General features: G+C 45.6%; 1 protein-coding gene across 8 annotated transcripts in view; it reads right to left on the bottom strand.

The window, feature by feature from the left end:
* Nucleotides 1-20,057, bottom strand: part of ATP2B4 (ATPase plasma membrane Ca2+ transporting 4) — a 166,179-nt gene that overhangs the window by 19,503 nt on the left and 126,619 nt on the right. For all 8 annotated transcript variants that reach the window (XM_060277065.2, XM_060277058.2, XM_035121392.3 and 5 more), the window contains exons 8-17: nt 18,995-19,159; nt 16,595-16,809; nt 15,406-15,648; nt 13,020-13,261; nt 10,195-10,429; nt 6,850-7,029; nt 6,068-6,155; nt 4,599-4,705; nt 3,146-3,337; nt 1,913-2,126 (exon numbers count right to left, since the gene is read on the bottom strand). In XM_060277065.2, coding sequence (XP_060133048.1) covers nt 1,913-2,126; nt 3,146-3,337; nt 4,599-4,705; nt 6,068-6,155; nt 6,850-7,029; nt 10,195-10,429; nt 13,020-13,261; nt 15,406-15,648; nt 16,595-16,809; nt 18,995-19,159 — 1,881 coding nt within the window. The remainder of the gene's footprint in view (nt 1-1,912; nt 2,127-3,145; nt 3,338-4,598; nt 4,706-6,067; nt 6,156-6,849; nt 7,030-10,194; nt 10,430-13,019; nt 13,262-15,405; nt 15,649-16,594; nt 16,810-18,994; nt 19,160-20,057) is intronic.

Genomic DNA, 20,057 nt, shown 5'->3' with positions numbered 1-20,057 from the left:
TAGCTTCCTGAGAATTCAAGGATAATGCACAACTTGCAGCAAGGCTCCCTAGGTAGAAATACACAAGCAAGAGAAAGACCCAAAATATGAAAATATGCTATACTGTACTGAAGAACCATATACAGAAGGGAATAAACACTGATACACATAGGACAAAAAGCAATATACACACCCAATGGAACACTGTTTTGCCTAATATTAGATGGTTTTAATGGCCAATAAAGGATCTTGTTGGTGCATATGAAGAATTTGGATTCATTCCCTAAGAAGTCTGTTGGAAATATTTCTTCCCAAGGACTCAGCATTGCTTGGATAGGTTTGAAAAAGACTCATTTGTCAAAGCAGGCTATTAACAAGTGTTCCATCAAGAATGTGTATTGCTTATTGTCTTGTGTGTATCCATTTTCACTTCCTTCTCTATAGGCTTGTTTGGTACATTTTCGTATTTGGGGACTTTCTGTTGCTTGTGTATTTCTGTATCCCTGAGAATTTCACTTTTCATTAAAAAAACAAGTCCAAAATCCAAGCTAGGCTTCCAGCCCTCATGAGTGTAGGACAAATATAATGTGACAATAGTGTCTCCAGGAAAACAGGGTATCAAGAGATAGGGACTGCCCCTCTGTAGAAGCAACCATGTGGGGTGGCACCATTCTGAGAGAGCCTGCTGCAATTCTGTAAACACCTTGCAGAGATCTGCTCCCTGCAGTTACAAAGGAAGTGCACAGAGGCAACACAGTAGCTCACTACTGTATCCCAAGGGACATGCTCTTCAGCCTTCTTAAACTCCACCAGCCAACTGGAACGTAGACACTAACCATGGAAATAAGAAAACGCATTAAACCATAGTTCAGAACAAACTATGGTTCAATGTGCAAGGGCTTGCTGCTCAAACCATGAGCATAGGTTTAGATGACATGACAACCCAGACTCTGGCTTGTTTTTTCCATGGCACAGCAGGAGCGAGGGAATGAGCATGGTGGGAATAGTTTCTTTTAAACTATGGTTTGAGATGAGGTGCATATCAGGCCAGTGAATCCAGAAAGTAACACATCTATCCTTGTCTTGATTCCCCGACTTTCCATATTACTTGTACTTGCCAAAGTCTGCATTCTGCGAAGTCTCAGATATTGGCAACCGGATGATACAAACCAGACCCATGCACACAAAAAGGACGGTGCAATTTGCATTAATGTCTTCTCAGGGCAGAATTAGGGTTGTATTTGGAATGAGGATTGTCAGTCCAAGATAAGGAGTTGCTGGAAAAATAGACAGCTCCCTTTATGAGACTGAAGCCAAAAGAAGGCCAATTAACATGTACTTGAACCTGTCCAAATTTAAATACATCACTTGAAGGAAAACCCAGTGTAAAACAGCTTTTAAAAGGCAAAAGAAAAGCTAAATTGTGTTGATAAAAGGCATAATTTCCTAGATTAAAGCTCTTCCCTTGGCCAAGGATTGAATGTATTGGTCATATAGTCTCCGTAGAGACTCTCTTTTCCTGACAGACTGTGTAGTTTTCAAAGCTGCACAACAGTCAGAAATTCAGCACATGCATGGAATTTCTGCCTCTGAACCCTGCAAGATCATGCATAGAAGTTGTTCCTGGCAGTCTACATCATAGATGGGGAAATAGCCAGGTATCAGAATCAGCTGCATGAACAGTTTCATTTTATTGAAAAAGAAGCCTTGTTTGAAAACTTTCCTGTATGCTAAATCACTCAACCAACAACTACCATAGAATTATTATAAATGATTACTGCCTGCTAAATTGAAGGCCCACAATTTTTTTGTGGAGGGAAGAAGGAAAGTATGGCAGGGTAGATATAGGGAAAGGAGAACCTAGATTTTCCAAGACCCAACCTAATGGTTTCATGTCTTGCTAAAGACTGCAATTTCCATCTTTGACTCTCACCAGCAAAGAGCAGTGTGAAAATAATGGTGAGCTGGTACACAGCATGCCCCAGGATGTTCTTCATCATGGTGCGGGAAATGAGTGGCTTGTTGCGGCCATATGGCTTGCGCAAGAGCAAGGATTCGGTTGGGGGTTCTGTGGCAAGGGCTAATGAAGCAAAGGTATCCATGATCAAGTTGACCCACAACATCTGGACAGCCTTCAGAGGAGAGTCCTGCAAAGGGAGAAGCATCCATCAGAAGGGAGTGCATTTCATTTCTGGTCCAAGACTATGCCTTCCCACTCTCTCAGCTGCTCACCTGGAGCTGACATGCAACAGTTCTAACTCTTAACCCAGTAGTATAATCATCCAGGGATGGTCAAGTTGGAAGCCCAGCAACACTAATGCTACAACTGTAGTATTAAACTACTAAATATTTAGTGCCGGGTGGGAGGTTAGCTTAGAGAGCACATGCATCTTGCAGGGGGTTGGACTTGATGACCCTTGTGGTCCCTTTCCAACTCTACAATTCTATGATCTATAATCTTCTCCCGAATAACTTTTGTGCAGCCTTAAGGCTCCAACTCCTAACTATTTTCAGAACACCAACTTGCATTTAATTAATAAAAATAATATCTATGCAGTCTTCATTGTTGCAGAGATGTTTCAATAGGCAGTGACAGCAAATTTTCCAAGTGCTTCCATGCTGCAATAATCTCTACAAATGTATGGAGCTGGGGATGGCAAACTTTTGGTCCTCCAGATGTTGCAGGACTCCAACTGCCATTAGTCCCAAGCAGCATGGCCAATGTTCAGGGATGATGGGAGTTGTAGTCCAGCAACATTTGTAGGCTGCAGTTTCTCCATCCCTTGGTACCGAGGACAGGTCATTGCTAGCTATTAGCTGCAATAGCCACCTTTAAGGGTCATTATACCTCTGATTACCAGATGCTGATGACAAACAAGGGATTGCTCTCTTCAACAGCTTTGAGACCTGCCAGGAGCATCCAGTTGGCCACTGCTGGAAATGCTAGATGGATCTTTGGGCTGGATCCAATAAGGAAATGGCTACCTTTGAAATCCAACCCAACCATCTCCGTAACACATGTCTTTACACACTGCCCTGCATCAAGACCAGACATAGAGGCCCAGCAAAGCTAGGAATGGCATTCAGAATGGCTAGTTCCAAGACACCTCAATTGTTCCAAACAATAAGCTATAGATAAAACTCCTCCCCATTTGACTGATGTTACCTGAGTGATACAAGCGCCCGTGAAAGCCACAATCACAGCCACCACGTTGACCGTAAGTTGGAACTGCAGAAATTTGGAGATGCTGTCATACACATTGCGGCCCCACATCACCGCCTTGACTATGCTTGTAAAGTTGTCATCTGTCAAGATGATATCCGAGGCCTCTTTAGCCACATCTGTGCCAGCAATGCCCTGAGGGAGAGAAAATGAGGAGATCAAGCTGGCAATAGGTCGTTGTTCTGCTGCTACGATTGGTTCTCCACAGAGATAGGCTTGCGCTCAAAATGGCAGGCACCTTCCAGTTTCAGATGAGGACCACGAGATTGCAGGAGGAATTAGATGGCTAATCCCATAATCCCCCCCCCAAAAAAACCATGGATGAGTTAACTCATAGGTTGGCAACGTCCGGCCCATGGAGGCCATTTATCCGGCCCACAAGCCGCTCGGTCATCGAGCCGCCCGCTCAGCAAGTCCCCCACCCGCTGCGCTAAACCGGCGCAGCGCGGCACAGGGACTCACCGAGTGGTGCCTGAAATCGCTTCTGTGCATGCCCAGATGTGATTTTCGGCTTCCGGACATGCGCAGGAGCGATTTCTGGAGCCTTGGACATGGGCAGCGTGGCACCGGAAATCGCTTCGGCGCATGTCCGGCCCATGTCCGGCCCACGGACAATCGTCCGTGGGAATGATCCGGTCCACGGCCGGAAAACGTTGCCGACGGCTGAGTTAACTGATTAGCGTAAAGGAAAGACAAGGCCCTTTGAGACATAAAATACTCCCTCTCTTTCTGAAGTTCAGAGTTGAGTGCCAGAGTTGAGTTTAAGGGAGGGAAGGCTTGAAATAGCCCATTGAGGACTGAGCAATGGGTATATAATTCTATTACAGGCAGGGAGGCACACAAAACTGGGTGGCAGGGGGGAAATGGTGGATCATACAGGAGGGTATGGAACATTTTTGCTGCAGATCCCACTGGTGATTTTGATTGTCCCCCTTTGCAACACCAAAAGTGTGATGGAAACCTAGGCAGTAAGTCTCTGCTCAGACTCCTCCTGCACCTCAGTGAAGAACCATGGCAGCAGATCAAGGCAGCAATTAGGCTTATTGCAAAACTCCATTCCAGACACACGGTGGCAGTCAGTTACTACAGAATCTGCCGCTGCCAGAACAATCCCAGCAAGCTTCAGAAGTATTAAGCAGGTATCCTGTGGTGACCAATTTTTCCTAATGCTTGCCTGCTGTGTCCTACTGAGCCCAGGGATTGTGAGATTCTGTCCTGAGCTGTAACATTCCTGACTTCTGCAAAGTGCAAAAACTGAAACAGAAAATAGAGCAGAATAAAAACAGAGCTTTAACACACACGGCTTATCAGCTCCATTATGCCAAGGCACACACAAGCAAATCACTAACCCCGCATGCTGCTGCATTTGGTTTCCAACACACCAATTAGTCCATACCATAGCAAATCCCACGTCTGCTTTCTTCAAGGCTGGGCCGTCATTGGTGCCATCCCCAGTCACAGCCACCACCTCCCTCCGTTCTCCAATGGTACTGTCAATAATTCCTGAAAGATGGGAGGAATGTCAGTAGAGGGCAGGCACAGAGAGACCCAGACTGGCAGCAAAACATCCAGCTGCAACGCAACAGGTCATTTCCCAAAAGCAATTCAGGCTGTGGTGGTTACAGCTTAGGGCCAATGATACCAAAAGGGCAGCCTCTTCCCATATGAAGCTATCCACCAAAGATCACCAGGGGAGACCCTTTCACACATGCCACTAAGGATAGTTGGTGAGGATATATTTTCTTTTGGGGCACCTAGACTGTGGAACTCTCTGCCTCCAGAAGCTTTGTGTGGCTTCCCCTTTGCCAATGTTTCACTGTTAGCTGAAGACTTAATAATAATAATAATAATAATAATAATAATAATAATAATAATACCGGTAATAATAATTTATTATTTATACCCTGCCCATCTGGTTGGGTTTCCCCAGCCACTCTGGGCAGCTTCCAACAGAAGAATAAAATAATCGATTAAACATTAAAAAGCATCCCTAAACAGGGCTGCCTTCAGATGTCTTCTAACAATCTGGTAGCTGCTTTTCTCTTTGACATCTGATGGGAGGGCGTTCCACAGGGCGGGTGCCACTACTGAGAAGGCCCTCTGCCCGGTTCCCTGCAACTTGGCTTCTCGCAACGAGGGAACCGCCAGAAGGCCCTTGGAGCTGGACCTCAGTGTCCGGGCAGAACAATGGGAGTGGAGACGCTCCTTTACTGTTTCGGCAAGCATTCAGTCTGCCTGCTGATGAAGAAAAAGGGTTTTTCTAAACTCAGTTGGTTAGAGCAGAGCTTTCCAAACTGTGTGTCCCGACACGTTAGTGTGTCGGCTGCAGTGTGTAGGTGTGTTGTGTGAACATTCCCCGCACTCCTGGAAAGGGGTTAGTTTAACCTCTGACTTGCTAGTAAAACTGAATTACTGTGTCGCAAAATGACACATGCCTTAAAAGTGTGTCATGAGAAGTTTTGAAAAGTCTGGGTTAGAGCGTTGTGTTGATAATGCCAAGGTTGCAGGTTTGAGCCCTGTGTGGGACAGCTGCATATTGCAGGGGGCTGGACTAGACGACCCTCAGGGTCCCTTCCAACTCTACAATTCCAGGATTCTATTTTTCTTAATTGTTGTTTTCTATTGTTATTTAACTACTTTTGGTTGTGAAAGTTGCCTTGAGTATTCCCTTCCAGCATTGGAATGGCAGGATATAATTTTCCAAGCAAAGGTCTGTTTCACACATGCAGGTTAAAGGCGAATGCACAGAATGCTGCTATAGGGAGCTGCAAATGCTGGGCTCTGTCCCCTCTATTCTCTTCCTCCTCCCACTTTCTGGAGGGCATTTTTTTGGAGGGCAAGTTCTGTCACCTCAGAAATCCTTACCTTTCACAAGCGTGTGTTTATCAGTGGGTGAAGATCGTGCCAGGACTCGTAGCTTGGGCCAAACCTTATCCAGTTGCTCTTGTTCCACCTGCAAGACAAAACCATAAACTCACCAATTGGCCTGGAACAGGAGCTTGAGAACCGCTTTCCTCTTTCCTCCTACCTGGAAGTTCTGAGAACTCACAAGTGACACATGCTTATCTAAAGGCAAACTAATATAATTTCACAATCCAAGGGGTTGTGTCAGCCATTCATGTGGGTAAAAACCCATTCTGTCCATGCTAACATGGATCTCATATAAAGCATAAGAAGGCTGAGGTTGGATGGCCACCTATCATGGATGCTTCAGTTGAGATTCTTGCGTTGCAGGGGTTGGACTAGATGACCCCCAAAGTCTTTTCCAACTCTACAATTCTCTGATTCTATGCTGGGCAAAACCAGCCGGCTTTCTGTATTTATCAGTGGCTGGAGTCAGCTCAGATTCAAAGCAGGAGGCCGTAGAAAATACCTGTAGTATTTAAAACAAGCATGGGCAGAGAAAAGCCCTCTCTATAGCTGCATTCTAGCCTTACCAAGCCTGCACTTCAGAGCTAAGAGTTTCCTTCTCAGGAGCTTGAAAAAGCTCATTATTCCCCAGAGATCACAGAATGAATGTGCTACACAGAATAAGGCACATTTCAGAAGCCATCAAGCAGGGAGTGCTCCTCTAAATAAACTGACCAGGCCCCCCTGAGCGGCTTCCACCCCATCCTGCTCCCTCAATCCCTTATTCATCTCCTCACCTCTCCTTTCTCATTGCGGATCAGCCGGTTGAATTCCTTCCCTTCCATGCACAGGAAGTCCTCCCCAGGTAGCAAGATGCCACACTTGGTTGCAATGGCACGGGCTGTGTTGATGTTGTCACCTGTAACCATCCGAACGGTAATACCAGCGCGCTGGCACTTCAAGATTGCATCAGGCACCTGTTGGAAAGCCATGAGATAACAGAGTCAGGAAGCTGAGCTGCGCACGCATGAGGCAGGGGGAAATCATGGATAAAGCCTGAAGAGGGAGCGGGGAAGGGGGAACAGCAACTATAAACTTACAGGAAACTCATTACCTGAGTCTAGATCCTTATGTAGTCAAAATGATACATCTGTGCTCAGGAGGGAATTAGCAGGCTCAGGGGGGGAAACCCAGATTTGCAGAAGTAGAAAAAAAATACTTAGGAATATAAACCTTAACTGTGGAAGCCCCACCACCTCAACAACACAGTAATTGTTTTAAGCAGGCGCAGTGACCACAGAATGCAGACAGTGAGGGGGAATGGAAAACCAGAGGAGGGAGGGAGGGAGGAGATTGGAATGGAGTATCCTGAAAGATGAGGTAGTGGGTTGACTGGAACCCTGAACAGGAACACTTCACTCTGCAACATTTTGTTCCAAGTTTCACTTGTGTATTTATGTCCATACATTCCAGACAACACTGCAATGCAACTGCTCCAAACATAGGTCATTAAAAAAAAGCAATACATATTTGTTTAAAGATGTATATTCTGTTTAAGTTATTCCCACTGGACTTTCAACACAGTAACAAAAAAAAGTTATGGAGTTATCTTCAGATTTTGTCTCTAAATAGTAGCTCCTTTTGGCTGCGAGTCTTGGGGAACCTGCTCCCTGCCTTACAGGCCTCCTCCACCTGGCCTAGGAGGGCAGGGCACTTGAATGGAGTCTTGGGCTGGGGTATTGCTTAGTGGGTCTTCTTGTTATTATTACCCCAATTATTTAAAATTGTTTCAACTTTTTTAAAAAACAATTTAAAATGGTTTTAACTTTAATTTAACTTTAAACGATCTGATTATAGATGGTGAGGCTTCCAATTAGTTTCCAGACCCAATTCAAAGTGCTGGTTTTGACCTATAAGCTCTAAACAGCTCAGGGCCGCAATGCCTCAAGGACCACCTCTCTCCATAGGAACCAACCTGGACCCTGTGATCATCATCCGAGGCCCTTCTTTGGGTGACTAAAAATAAGAGATTGCCTTCCACTTAGTCCAAAATAAAAGGAACTAAGAGGAAATTGCCACGAACTGCAAGTTAAAAGTGCTCTGATAAAGGGTTGTCTTCGTATATGGCAGATCCCCTACTGCTGGAACTGTACAAAACCTAAACGCAAGCTGTCATTTATTTGTTACTTGATTAAATTTAGATCACAACCTTCCTCCCAAAGGAGCCCAGGGTGGTCCATGCATGATGACCTCTCTCACACACGAACATGCATTTCGCTGTATGTAGGTACAAATCTAGTATGTGTGCTCAGGGTTGGAACCAATTGTGGCTTCTCAGGAAATGCATAGTTCGTAGCCAGGCAACAAGTTTTTTTCTGAGCATTTTCTGGAATAGGAACAATTTCTAGCCTCTAGGGAGACATAAACTTGTTACCCCCCCCCCCAAAAAAATGATGCAGCACCGCGTGGGAACCTCTGGCGCCACGATGTGGGCGAGAGGGATTTTTTTTACCACTCTCCCACTATGGGACAGCAAAGTAGTGGCAGGCCAGCCTCCCGCCTTGCCCTGCACCACTGATTTCATTGCTGCATCCCTGCTCTAATAGGCTTTATCTTGTACCGAACAAGCCTGAGCAGGGAGGGAGGGAGGGAAGACATTACTAAGGCACCAGCAAATTGAATCACCGCCTCCAGAGCTACTGCATGCAGGGCATCTGCAAAGCCATTTCCAACCCCAGATAATTCAACATCTAATTAAGGAAAGACGTGTGCAGGGGGCCAGCGCTGAAATGTAATCAAGAGGTAGGCCTGGGATGGTTGATTCTGTTAGGTCAGTTGTCTGCTTGTCACCACCATAGTAAGCTGTGAGAGAAAACAGTGTGTGGGAGGTGGGGAGAAGCAGGCCGAGGAGGCGGATGCTCAAAAACGTGTCCCTTCCCTCAGCAGCCTTCGTTCCCTGTCAGAATCCCTGCAGTTGCTTCTGTGTGGAATTTGTAAATTAAAATTGCCTCATTCAGTATGAGGCAGGGTTCCTGGGCCCTTCTGTAATTGCTTGGAAGAAAGAATTAAGATATTTGCCACACCTCCCGCAGCACCGTGACTGGAAAAGCAGGGTGTGCCAAAATTCCCTCTTCCAGGCAATTCCTAACACAGCTGTCAACTCCTGCAACAACTGCACAGTAGGGTAGCATTCAACAGGCGCAGCTTTCCCCTCCATTAATGTGACTCCATGAAGGACGAAGCTGTACCTCATGACTTTCTCACTGCTCTGTGGCTGCCAGAATCTCACATGGGCCTTTTCTTCACACTACCAGCCTTACTGAAAACACAGCATCCCAGCGGATTCTGGGCAGTATCTAGAAATTCTCTGTGCACTGGCACAACAGAGGACGGGCAAGTTTTGATGTTGAGCAACAGAGGAATACAGCTGTGCTAGCAGAAATGTGCTGCATAACAAACTATGCAATTATTGTTCCACAAAGTTACCAGTAAACTGGTTATCCAGCCTGTTGCAGAAGAACATTCCGCTGGATCAAAATATTCTGCCAGTGGAAAATGCATGCCACTAAGTGAGTTTAATTTAGCGCTGCATTGGATTCAACTCATTGACTGTAAATGGGAAATACAGTTATCTTCAAACTCTGGCAGACAGTGAGGCAGGACCGTGATGGCAGCAGTCAGAAAGTTTATGGGACTAAGGCATTCAAAAGCAGGTGAGCAGGAGCAGAGAAATAATAAGCCAGGTCTGAAGATCAGTAAATCAGATGGACCCATGAGAAAGCAGTGCACAGGAGTCAAGAAAAAGCAGAGCCATGGCAAAGATAGGAAGTGACAGCAGGAAAGAAGAGGGGGCGGAAAGAGCAAAGGAGTCCAATATACTGAAAGTTGCAATTGGTGATTAAAGTAGCAGTGGAAAATGAGGAAAAGTGGCAAGGTGGACGTTAGAGAAGAGGCCTAGTGTAAAAGTCACTGGTTTGCACAAGCATCAGGAGAGGAAACAAAGCTGGCTCTGAAGGAAATGAATCTTGAAAACAGCTGGGACCAAATGAGAGTCAACATGACGAAAGAATATGATTCAGAGGGAAGAAGTGATTTGTCTCCCCCTTGCGCTAGGCAAAAATCAAAGAGAGCTATGCTGGTACCTCTGGCCGAACAGGGTCCTCAATGCCAACCACAGCGATGCAGGTAAGGTCAGACAGGATCTCGTTTTCAGTATCCCAGTCAGGCTCAACTCCAGCAGGGAAATCTCGATAGGCCAGGCAAATGGTACGCAGCCCCTGACAAGCCATTGGCTCAATCACTTTCTTCACCATCTCATCCCGATCCTTCATCTTAAATATTCTGGGTTCCCCATTCTTGTCCAAGATCTTTGTGCATCTGCATCAAAAGTAGAATGGGGAGAAACAGAAGGAAGAATAAGCATGTATTCCAGAAGCTGTATTCATGCAAGCAAAGGCAAAGAGCTTTAGGAACGTGGTCCAAAGAGATCGTGCCTTAGTGATGCATGGATTACACACTATTTTACACACAGGGATACATTGTCTACTTTCTCCTTCCCAGAATGACAATGAGAAGGGCTGTGCTGCCCTCTTTAATGGAAAGTCTGTACTGCTGCTCATTCCTAACTTGAGCCTTAACTTAGGCTTTAACTTACAAGGCTGCCCACAGATGAAGGGCCTGTTGAACTTCAGCAACTATATTAATGGGACAGAGATACCAAATACACTGTGATGCATATTTTGATTGCGTAATAGGACACATTCATAGCCACCTGGAGCAGACCAAGAGGTCTACATCCATTTGCTGTCAAGGTTGGGGGGGGAAGACGGCTCTATTGCTTTTATTATTTTATTTATTAATTAAATTTATATCCCCACCCTTCCTCCCAAAGAAGCCTAGGGTAGCAAACAGCAAGCGATAAAACAATAAATAAAACAATCCCAGTACAGATGTAGACAAGAAAGTGAGAGGTGCCTCATGTCTAGAGCAGAGCGGAGTCTTTCTCTTGGAGAAAGCTGCCCACCAGTGGACTGAATGCTGACAAGTTGGGATAAATAGAAGGGAACTGAGTAGGTCATTTTTAGGCATGCTTTGGGGACCTATGGAGTTTCCAGCACCTCATCCATGGCTACAGGGCAATGTGGTGTAGTGTGTGTTGGACCAGGACCTGGGAGACCAGGATTCGAATCCCCACTCAGTCACTGTTTGAACTTGCACCAGACACTGTCTCTTAGCCTACCTCACAGGGTTGTTGTGAGGAAAAAATGAGGAAGGGAAAACCATGTATGCTGCTATCTTGAGCTCCTTGGAGGAAAGGTGGGATAGAAATCAAATAAATAAATAGAATAGAACACAGGCCTCATTCTGCCCCTCCATGCATGCCTATCCTCTTTTTGAATACAGTGACTTTGACAGGCTACGAATGGGCAGCGGGTATGATCTTCAACGGTAAAAACATGGGAAGGAAATACCATTTTGTGGGCACAATAGGAGGGAGTGACGAACTGTTGGAAAGCAGCTTCTTTTATAACTAGCATGCACCACTGAATATTCCCTAACCCATGAAATTACTTGTGTCGTTAGTATTTTGCCACTTCAAAAACCCAGAGGAAATTCAATGGTCAAGGACTCCACTTATGGCATACTGCTAGGCTGACATAAACAGCAAAAAGGAAAAGGCTGCAAAATTATGCAACTGGGTTGGAATAGATGACTCTCATGGTCCCTCCCAACTCTACAATTCTATGACTCCTTGCAGTGGCATGAGGAAGTAAAATTAAGAGAGTACCTCTGTTCCAAAAAACACGGAACTATAAAAAATAAGGCACCTATACACTGTATTGAAATCCAAGTAATTAATGTGTAGCACAGAGAAGATATCTCATACTTCAAAACCCATGAGTTTGTTTGATCCTAAGTCAACCTTGATTCTGATGTTCCTTTGATGAAAATGAATACAGATATACATGTTCATTTTATTATTTCAGACTGCAGCACCGAATTAACCATTACGACAGGGATGCTCAGTTTTGAGTGTGAGTTTGGTGCCTGCTTTATCCTTACCAGTGTTTGTGACACCGGCCAACATTTCACACAAGAGTAGTCAAGATGGGTGAAATCTGCCCATCTCAGTTTGGACTGGGCTGGGTTTTTCCAAGCTTTTTCAGAAAAAGAGAATGATTGGAAAACAGTAGACCATCCCTATGATTCTGTGAAGCTCACCAACACCTAGCATCTGGGAGAACCTCCATCACTGCCAACTTTTTTTCATCCTCCCCCTTTCTTGTTTGTTAAGATGGGCTGAACATAAGGAGGGAAAACAGCAACATAGATAGTTGACTCAAGCTTTTCTTCGAAGCTCAAACCAGACATGATGCCACTCACGCAATTATCAGTTCTGTTAATGTGTGAGTGTTTTTTTTTTTAATCAAGTAAGTAGCAGGTGTAGGGGGGCTAATGTGAATCCGGATGCTGGTGTATATGTATGTAGTGGCTTTAAGCCTGGGGTCCTACTGTAGTCCTAATCTGAACCGAGACTTCCTACAGTTTCCAATGCAAAGAGGCCCCAACTCTTTTCTGGGACTGTAGTGGGGGAGAGGAGGGTTACCTTCTGAACTCTAATCTGGATTGGGTCCCCTGCTCTTGCGATTTACTTTGTTGAAACCCATTCCTGTAACTGCTAATTGTGCGAATGAAATCATGCCTATTTTGTCCAGCTTTCTGCCTAGCTATTCCATTGCCAGTGGAAACTCTGGGAACAGTGGTAAAGAAGGGAAATGGAAAACAACAAGAAGAAAGAGTCTTGTAGAAGCTTAAAGCCTAACAAATCTATTACAGCACAAGCTTTCCTGGACAACGGACTCTTTGCTGGTTTTTTGCACCCACAAATTAACAGTTACTCTTCTGGAATATGTCAGAAAGAATGACCAGAGACCCCAACAGAGCCATTAGGAGAGAAGTTAGTTACTTGCGCAGGATGATCTCAGAGGCTCCTTTGCTGTACATGCGGAAACTCCCATCTGGGTTCTTCAGCACTGTACTCATGGATTTGCGGGCCGAATTGAAGGTGTACACCTTGTAGAGTTTTTCCTCTGGCACCTCATTGCGGACGGCTTGATAATCCTGCTTCAGGTCCAGCACAAAGCCCAGAAGCGAACATTCCGTCTTGTTTCCAACTTGACGTGGGAGGCCCCCTTCTTTCTCTGGTGGCTAGATTTCCCAAAATGAGTGTCAGGTGATAAACTGATGGCAAATCACATCTAAACAGCCATGGCCACTTGCACCCTAGCCGAATCAGGTGACTGGTAAGCACAGAACAGGAAGGGAAAGCCAGTGAGGCTTAGTGGGTAGAGCACTGGACTTGGACCAGGGAGCTGTGGGTTCAAATCCCTACTCAGTCATGAAGCTCCCTGGGTGAACCTGATCTAGTCGCTGTCACTGAGCCCAACCACCTCAGAGGGAGAATAAAATTGCAATGTGGGGATTGGGGGAGATATACGCAGCTATCATATGAAGAACCCTTTTGGATCAGAATTCCCTCTCCAGAGCCTGGCTGTGATCCAGGTAATTATCAGCCCCTTTAGCTCATGTTATTTTCATTAAACAAACAAACAAACAAAAAACCATGCATGCTAATGCAAAGAGGAGTTTAACTTTCTGTCTGGTTTGGCCCTAACTCTGAGCTCCTAGGAGCAAAGAGGCAACAATATGCAATGAAAAACATTTGGATTTGTCCATGGTGGGTTCCTGTCACTAGAAGAGAATTTCTGAGGTAAAAACGACGAAAATCCAAAATGAGTTAGCTAGATGGCTGTTATTTTTACCTTTCAGAAGTCAAAGCCTTAATCTCTTTAGGCTTCAGTTTCTATCTGTGAGAAAGGGATATTAGCAGAATTTCCTTACCTGTCAGATTTGTGAAGCAGAGACCTCTTCTGATCTCAGACTGACTGGTGGGTATTCAGATTTCTCCTTGTCAGTCCCAGATCAGAGGCGGCCAACTGCACAGCACTTCCCTACCTCACTGGAGAGTTTGGAAGGTTTATGTATATTAGACATTTCAAAAAGAGCTTCATATGCTATTTCTTTTCAGACACGAAGATTACTTTTATGTTTGAGGGAAAAAGTGCATTTTGTTAACACATGAAAGGTATGATGTGTTTTTCTGCTGCAAGCAGCCAATACATGTAACAGGGATCCAAGCCTGAGAACAGAGATCCCAGCTATTCCCCACACAGAGATTAATCCTGTTGGAAGTGAGACTGGCCGACCATGGGTGTTAGTGACAAATGTCCCGCTCTCCTCCCTACAAAGCTATTGAGGCTCTTCTGTTCCTTGGTAAATATGCTGCAGATTCGTGTGACAGCTCATAGTGTTGGTTCACAGATTCACCCAGGTAAAAGAACATTGATGGGGAGAGCATTTGCAGCAGAGGCTGTTGCATCCCTCCATCAAATTAAAAAGCAGGCACAGTCCACTGTGAGCTTGATGCAGCTTGTTCAAGCTCCTCCCCCTCTGTCCATCTGCCACTCAAAGAGTAAAGAACACACTTTGGGGCAGCAGGTAACAGAGGGCTCCCTCAAAGATGGGAGAGCCCTGCCTGCCTCACTCCTTTCCCTGACTGTTTATAAAGTGAAGATGTTTATTTTATTTAGGAAGATTAATAAAACAGCTCTCTAAGCTCTCTCGTAAGACGATGCCAGCATGGTGAAGCTCACAGCATCTTTTCCCACTGTGGATCAGAGGGATTGCAGTTGAACCTCTGGGATTTTCAGGAGAAAAATGGCACTGGTGGCATCATTACACAGAAAGCACCTTCACTTTTCAGACACCAAAGGAAGGAGAAGCAGCTCACTTAGGCTCTCCTGACTTTGAGGGAGCTGCTTTCTACATCTGTGGCCCCAATCCTGGTTCCCAAAAGAGATTCCCCACCTCACCCCAGAAACAGGGCTGTAGGCAGCAGAAAGAACGGGGCATTTTCAAGCATTCTTGTGAACACTAAAGATATGCTTGAAGAGAACAGGTTTAATTGTGGGACGAGCACAAGGATGCGTGTCCATCTTTTGGTTCTGTGGTGGAAGGAGAGAGCATGTGTGCATCTCTGCATGTGTGTTGCACACAGGCACAAATGGAAAGGAAAAGATAACACCAATGAAGTCCACAAGTGCCTGGGCTTGTGCATGGAGTGCCTGGTGCACACTATGCTTTATACATGTGGGGAAGAAGTGTGTGCGCACCAATCCTTCCATCACAGAATGGCAGTCTTCAGGTGGATGAAAGGTCCTACTAAACTCCTCTCTTTGGTGAACTAGATGAAGAGTGGCTATGCTAGCTTCTTCACAGAGCCCAGGACTTACCAAGATTTTAGAGGTGTAAGCAGAATTTATTGCAACGCCATTGATGATGAGGTCCAGAATCTTGGGCAGGATGGCTTCTGGGTCAGGGACCTGTCTGTAGTGGGTGTCCCCCACATAAGCTTGGACCACAGTCATACGGTTCATGGTGAGAGTACCTGTCTTGTCTGAGCAGATAGCAGTGGCGTTGCCCATTGTCTCGCAAGCATCCAAGTGCCTAACCAGATTGTTATCTTTCATCATTTTCTGTGCAAGGGAAAGACAGGAATCACTAAGAAGGGTTACGGAGACTCAATGGCAATGAGGCAGACTGGCCATTGAACTAATGCAAAATGCTAGCCTCTTTCCGCAGGGCCTGCAAGACGGAGCTGTTCCAACAGGCCTTTGGTCGGGGCCCAGTCTGACCCCCCTCTTTTTTTGTTATAAGACCCAGTATGTAAGTAGCCTCCCTAACCCTTTCCACCAGCTCATCTAAGACCAGCACAAACAGTTGGGCCTGGTGAGCACTCAATGCTCGCATCCCCTATAGTTATAATTATAATCTGTGGGTTGCCATCTGATTTTATTCTGCTCCAAATTTGATTTTAAGCTGTATTTTAATCGATTGTTTGATTTATGTTTTTAATGTATCATACTTTGATGTTAGCTGCCCTGAGCCCAGTCCTGGCCAGGGAGGGCGGGGTATAAATGAAATTATTATTATTATTATTGAGCATGAAAGAAATCAAAGCAGCGGAGGGGACACACATCTTGCAAATCTGCCTCTTTGGGAAATAGTTGTAACTAAAAAACCCCACAGCCTAGTCCTCAGTGATGTGCCAAACAATATTATTCTTAAATGCTACACTAGAGTAAAAATGAGAGAGAGACAAACAGACCTCACATCTATCTTAGTTTCTAACTAAGCATTTGGTGTAAGAAGTGGAGGCCGGCTCGAACAAATGTGCTTCTTATTTTAACACTTCAAAACTGACTCCAAGTGCTTCTAGCCCCTCCTTTCATGCACACCAAAGAAAAAGGCACTTTATTCTCCACTCCCTTGCACAATAAATCTGTTGTGGCAAATCCAAATCTAGCCTTTCCTCCTAAAACGGAAGAAAACAACCCAACCTCCAGATTCACCCCCTCCCTGCCTCCCCCAACCTGGCAGCCAATATCAGGTCCAAAATCTCTTCTGCTCCCAGCCTCTCACCTTGACAGAGTAGGCCAAAGAGATGGTGACAGCCAGAGGCAAGCCTTCAGGCACAGCTACCACGAGCACAGTGACGCCAATGATGAAGAACTTGACAAAATACTGGATGTAGATGGGGGTGCAGTCGGCCAGCCATTTCCTTCCTTGAATCCCAAAAGTGTCAATCACAAAATACAGCACCAGGATAATGACTGTGATGGCTGACATAATCAGTCCTGAGGAGGAGGAGGAGGAACAGAAAGAGAAGGCAGGTGAGGGCAGAACACCAGAAGATCATAGGGTTGGCTGCACCACAGTGATAATTTTATAGTTGCCAACCTGGACTGAGGGGTACTAATCAAAGCTTACCGATTTCAGGTCTCAAATTGGAGAGAACTGCAATGTACCAGTTAACTTCCACAAGAGCACCCCCTCTCGCAGTGTCATCTCTCTCTCTCTCTCTCTCTCTCTCTCTCTCTCTCTCTCTCTCTCTCTCTCTCTCTCTCTCTCCCAAGAGGTGTGGAGACTACAATAGAGGTCAGTGTGGGGTGCTTGGTTCCCAATGTGTCAAGCATCACTGTCACTTAGCAAGAGGGAGAGGTACAGGGAGCTCAGTGTAGGAGCACGAGCAGCAGCAAAACCAATCTGACCCTTCTGCCGCCGCCTCAGCACCAGGCTGAGCTCCCTACACCTTGCACTTTCCCCTCTCAGTAAGCAGCAGCAGCAGCCAGTATCAGGAAGCCAGGAGCGCATGCAGAGTCACCCCCGTCAGTCACTGCATTATCTTACCAATGAAACAACTTTGCCCTGTCTTTGAGCTCATTACTCAGGATGAAGCTTATTTTCTCGGCCTCACAGCTGCAGAGAAATGGTTGACATTGCTTGTGCCTGCATCTGCTCTGAGAGCGATTTGCTCAAAGGCAAACAAAAAGGAACAGTCTCTCTAGTGAATTTTATTCATTTGATCTTCTTATTCCCCACCCCTCTTTTAAAAAGTCATGAATCAGGATTTTTCAAAATGCTTGGGTTGGCAGGGCTGGGGGGGGGGAGTCTTGGTTATTTTGGCCAATTGGGGTATAGTGTCAACTGGAATCTCAACTGGACGTAGGAACATAGGAAGCTGCCTTCTACTGAGTCAGACCATTGGTAAACTTCTAGCATAGCACAGTCTACACTGACTAGAAGTGACACTCCAGGGTTTTAGGGCAAGAGTCTCCCAGCAGAGGCTGGGAGCAAAGTCTTATCTGCAGAAGCTGGGGATTGAACCTGTGACCTTTTGCATGCTCTACCACTAAGCTTTGCATGCTCCCTTAAGCATTACATGCAAATGATTTTGACAAAACCCAAACCATATGTATTTTCTTCCTTTACAGAAAAGCTGCTTTGGGAGTTGGAAATTTGGAACATACGGTAGAGGCTGCTCCTGTTTCTCTGCCATAAATGGTTGCTCCTAAAACCAACTTTCCTCAAAACAATTTCTGATAAAGGTCTTTGGAGTGTTCTGCATGTTTGTACTTAGGCCCTAAGGCAACAAATTTAATCAAGAGCCATATTGACATCATTCTGAAATGGATCTTTGTACAGTTACAGTGGGAAGGAGGCCACCACACTTTAAAAGAACAAGGCAAATTACACCCAGCCAGAACTCTAGTTCATCTGGCCCAATATTATTTCCTCTGACAGTCAACAGTTCTTCGAATCCCCAGGCAGCTACCTGAGACCCTTCAGCTAGAAATGGTAGGGCTGAATTGGGAACATCCCATGTACAATGTGTTCACCTTACCAGTGAGGAAGCAACAGATGCAGATGTTTTCAGATTTAACCCCTGGTTTTCCAGTTAAAAGGATTGCAGGTAGCAAGGACAGAAAAGACCATGGGGAGGTGTTGCCACTCAGAATAAATACTGAGCATGGGGCTGGGTTGACAGAGCAATCCTATTTATACCTACTCATAAGTAAGTTCTGCTGATTTCATTCTGCTATGATCCTATTTAAGGGCTTGCCCACACTTGTCCCGTGCCTAGAAAACATGAGTCTGAGCGGTTTTCTGCCCGGCCCACACTTTTTAGGCATGGTCAAAGTGGATTTTCCCCTGTCCTGCTCCTTTTATAGGGAAAACCTACTCTTTAGTGCTAAATCGGAGCAAATGTCAATTCAGAGAAAACCTGAATTGCCGTTTGCTCCAACTGAGCCATAAAGAGCAGTTTTCCCCAGGGGAAAGCAGTGGGACAAGGGGAAGTATGGATAAGCCCTAAATATGCACAGGATTGCAGCCTAAGTCAGATTTTGAACACTTGGGTGGAATTGCACTTGACTTCTGTCATGCTTGGTTTGGATCTGCCTTCCTTGCCCATGCACAACGAACCAACTAGGGAGAAACCCTTGCAAGACAGCCAAATCCTGCCTCTATTGACATGCTCACCTGCTTTTCCAATCTGAACTGCCAAACGGGTGAGTTTCCCCTGCAACACTGACTTCTCCTTCTTTGGGACTTTCACCTTCTTCTTCTCCTCCTTCTCCTCGTTTTCCACCCCTTCTTGGCTTTTCAGTGGCTGGATCTCCAGGGCCACACCATCTTGAGTTTTTGCTGGACCCAGGGCGAAACAAACAGTGTCCAAATGAGTGGGAAGAACAGCTGAGAAACGCTTCAGGTGCAACAGAAAGAGAAGGAAGGACGGCACAGAGAGGGAGAGAGAATCCCAGTGCACAGGAACCCCAACAACAGACACGGACACTTGGTAAACCTAGACATCCAGGGAGCCCTGTTCCACATCCCTCCGGAACAGATGACTGAAGCAGGTGGCAAAAAAAAATCCCCCCTCCCAAAGGCCAATACATTTCAACATCTCAGATGACTACACCTGGAAGGAAGGACAGCCTTGCTAGGAAGGCACAGGAGGCACAACTCTGGGGATCTATTTCCCAGATCGGCTTGCTGATTTGCTGCATGTCCCTGTGCAAGGCATCTCCTCCATGAGCATTTCTGCAAGATGGAGTTATTGGTACTTACCTCACTGAGGTAGCAAGGTGGAAGCGGTGTAAAACCTAACCTGTGAACAGCTATTATACTCAGACTCCCATGGCATGACTAAAGTCCTCTGCTCCTCAGCAGAGGCTGGTACTGGCTATTTTAGAGGCAAGTGCAAGCATCCAGGAGCTCAGATGGACAAAGTGCAAGGAACCTCTGTCCAGGCTCTGGGATGGTTTACAGCTAAAGAACTCAAGAGAGTTCAGCAAGCGATCCGAGCTGCTTGACAGTTAACATTTGCAGAAGGTTCTCCTTATAGAACAGCAGATGAGATTAGCTCTTACTTTAAATCATCACCTGAATAAATGATACAAAACTAGAATTGTTTTTAGCTGGAAAATCTTTCCTCTGGTCAGATCCCTTGCATTAGATCATTTTAAGGCCTCTGGGAGCTAGTCTTTTTCACTGTACATAACACAACAATTTGTGGAGTTGTTGGGTGGTGAGGGGAAGAGGA

This window comes from Zootoca vivipara, chromosome 7 (assembly GCF_965207765.1).
Source record: "Zootoca vivipara chromosome 7, rZooViv2.hap1.1, whole genome shotgun sequence".
NCBI lineage: Eukaryota > Metazoa > Chordata > Lepidosauria > Squamata > Lacertidae > Zootoca > Zootoca vivipara.
Note: the sequence above shows the minus strand (reverse complement) of the source record. Positions and strands in the feature narration are given on the sequence as shown.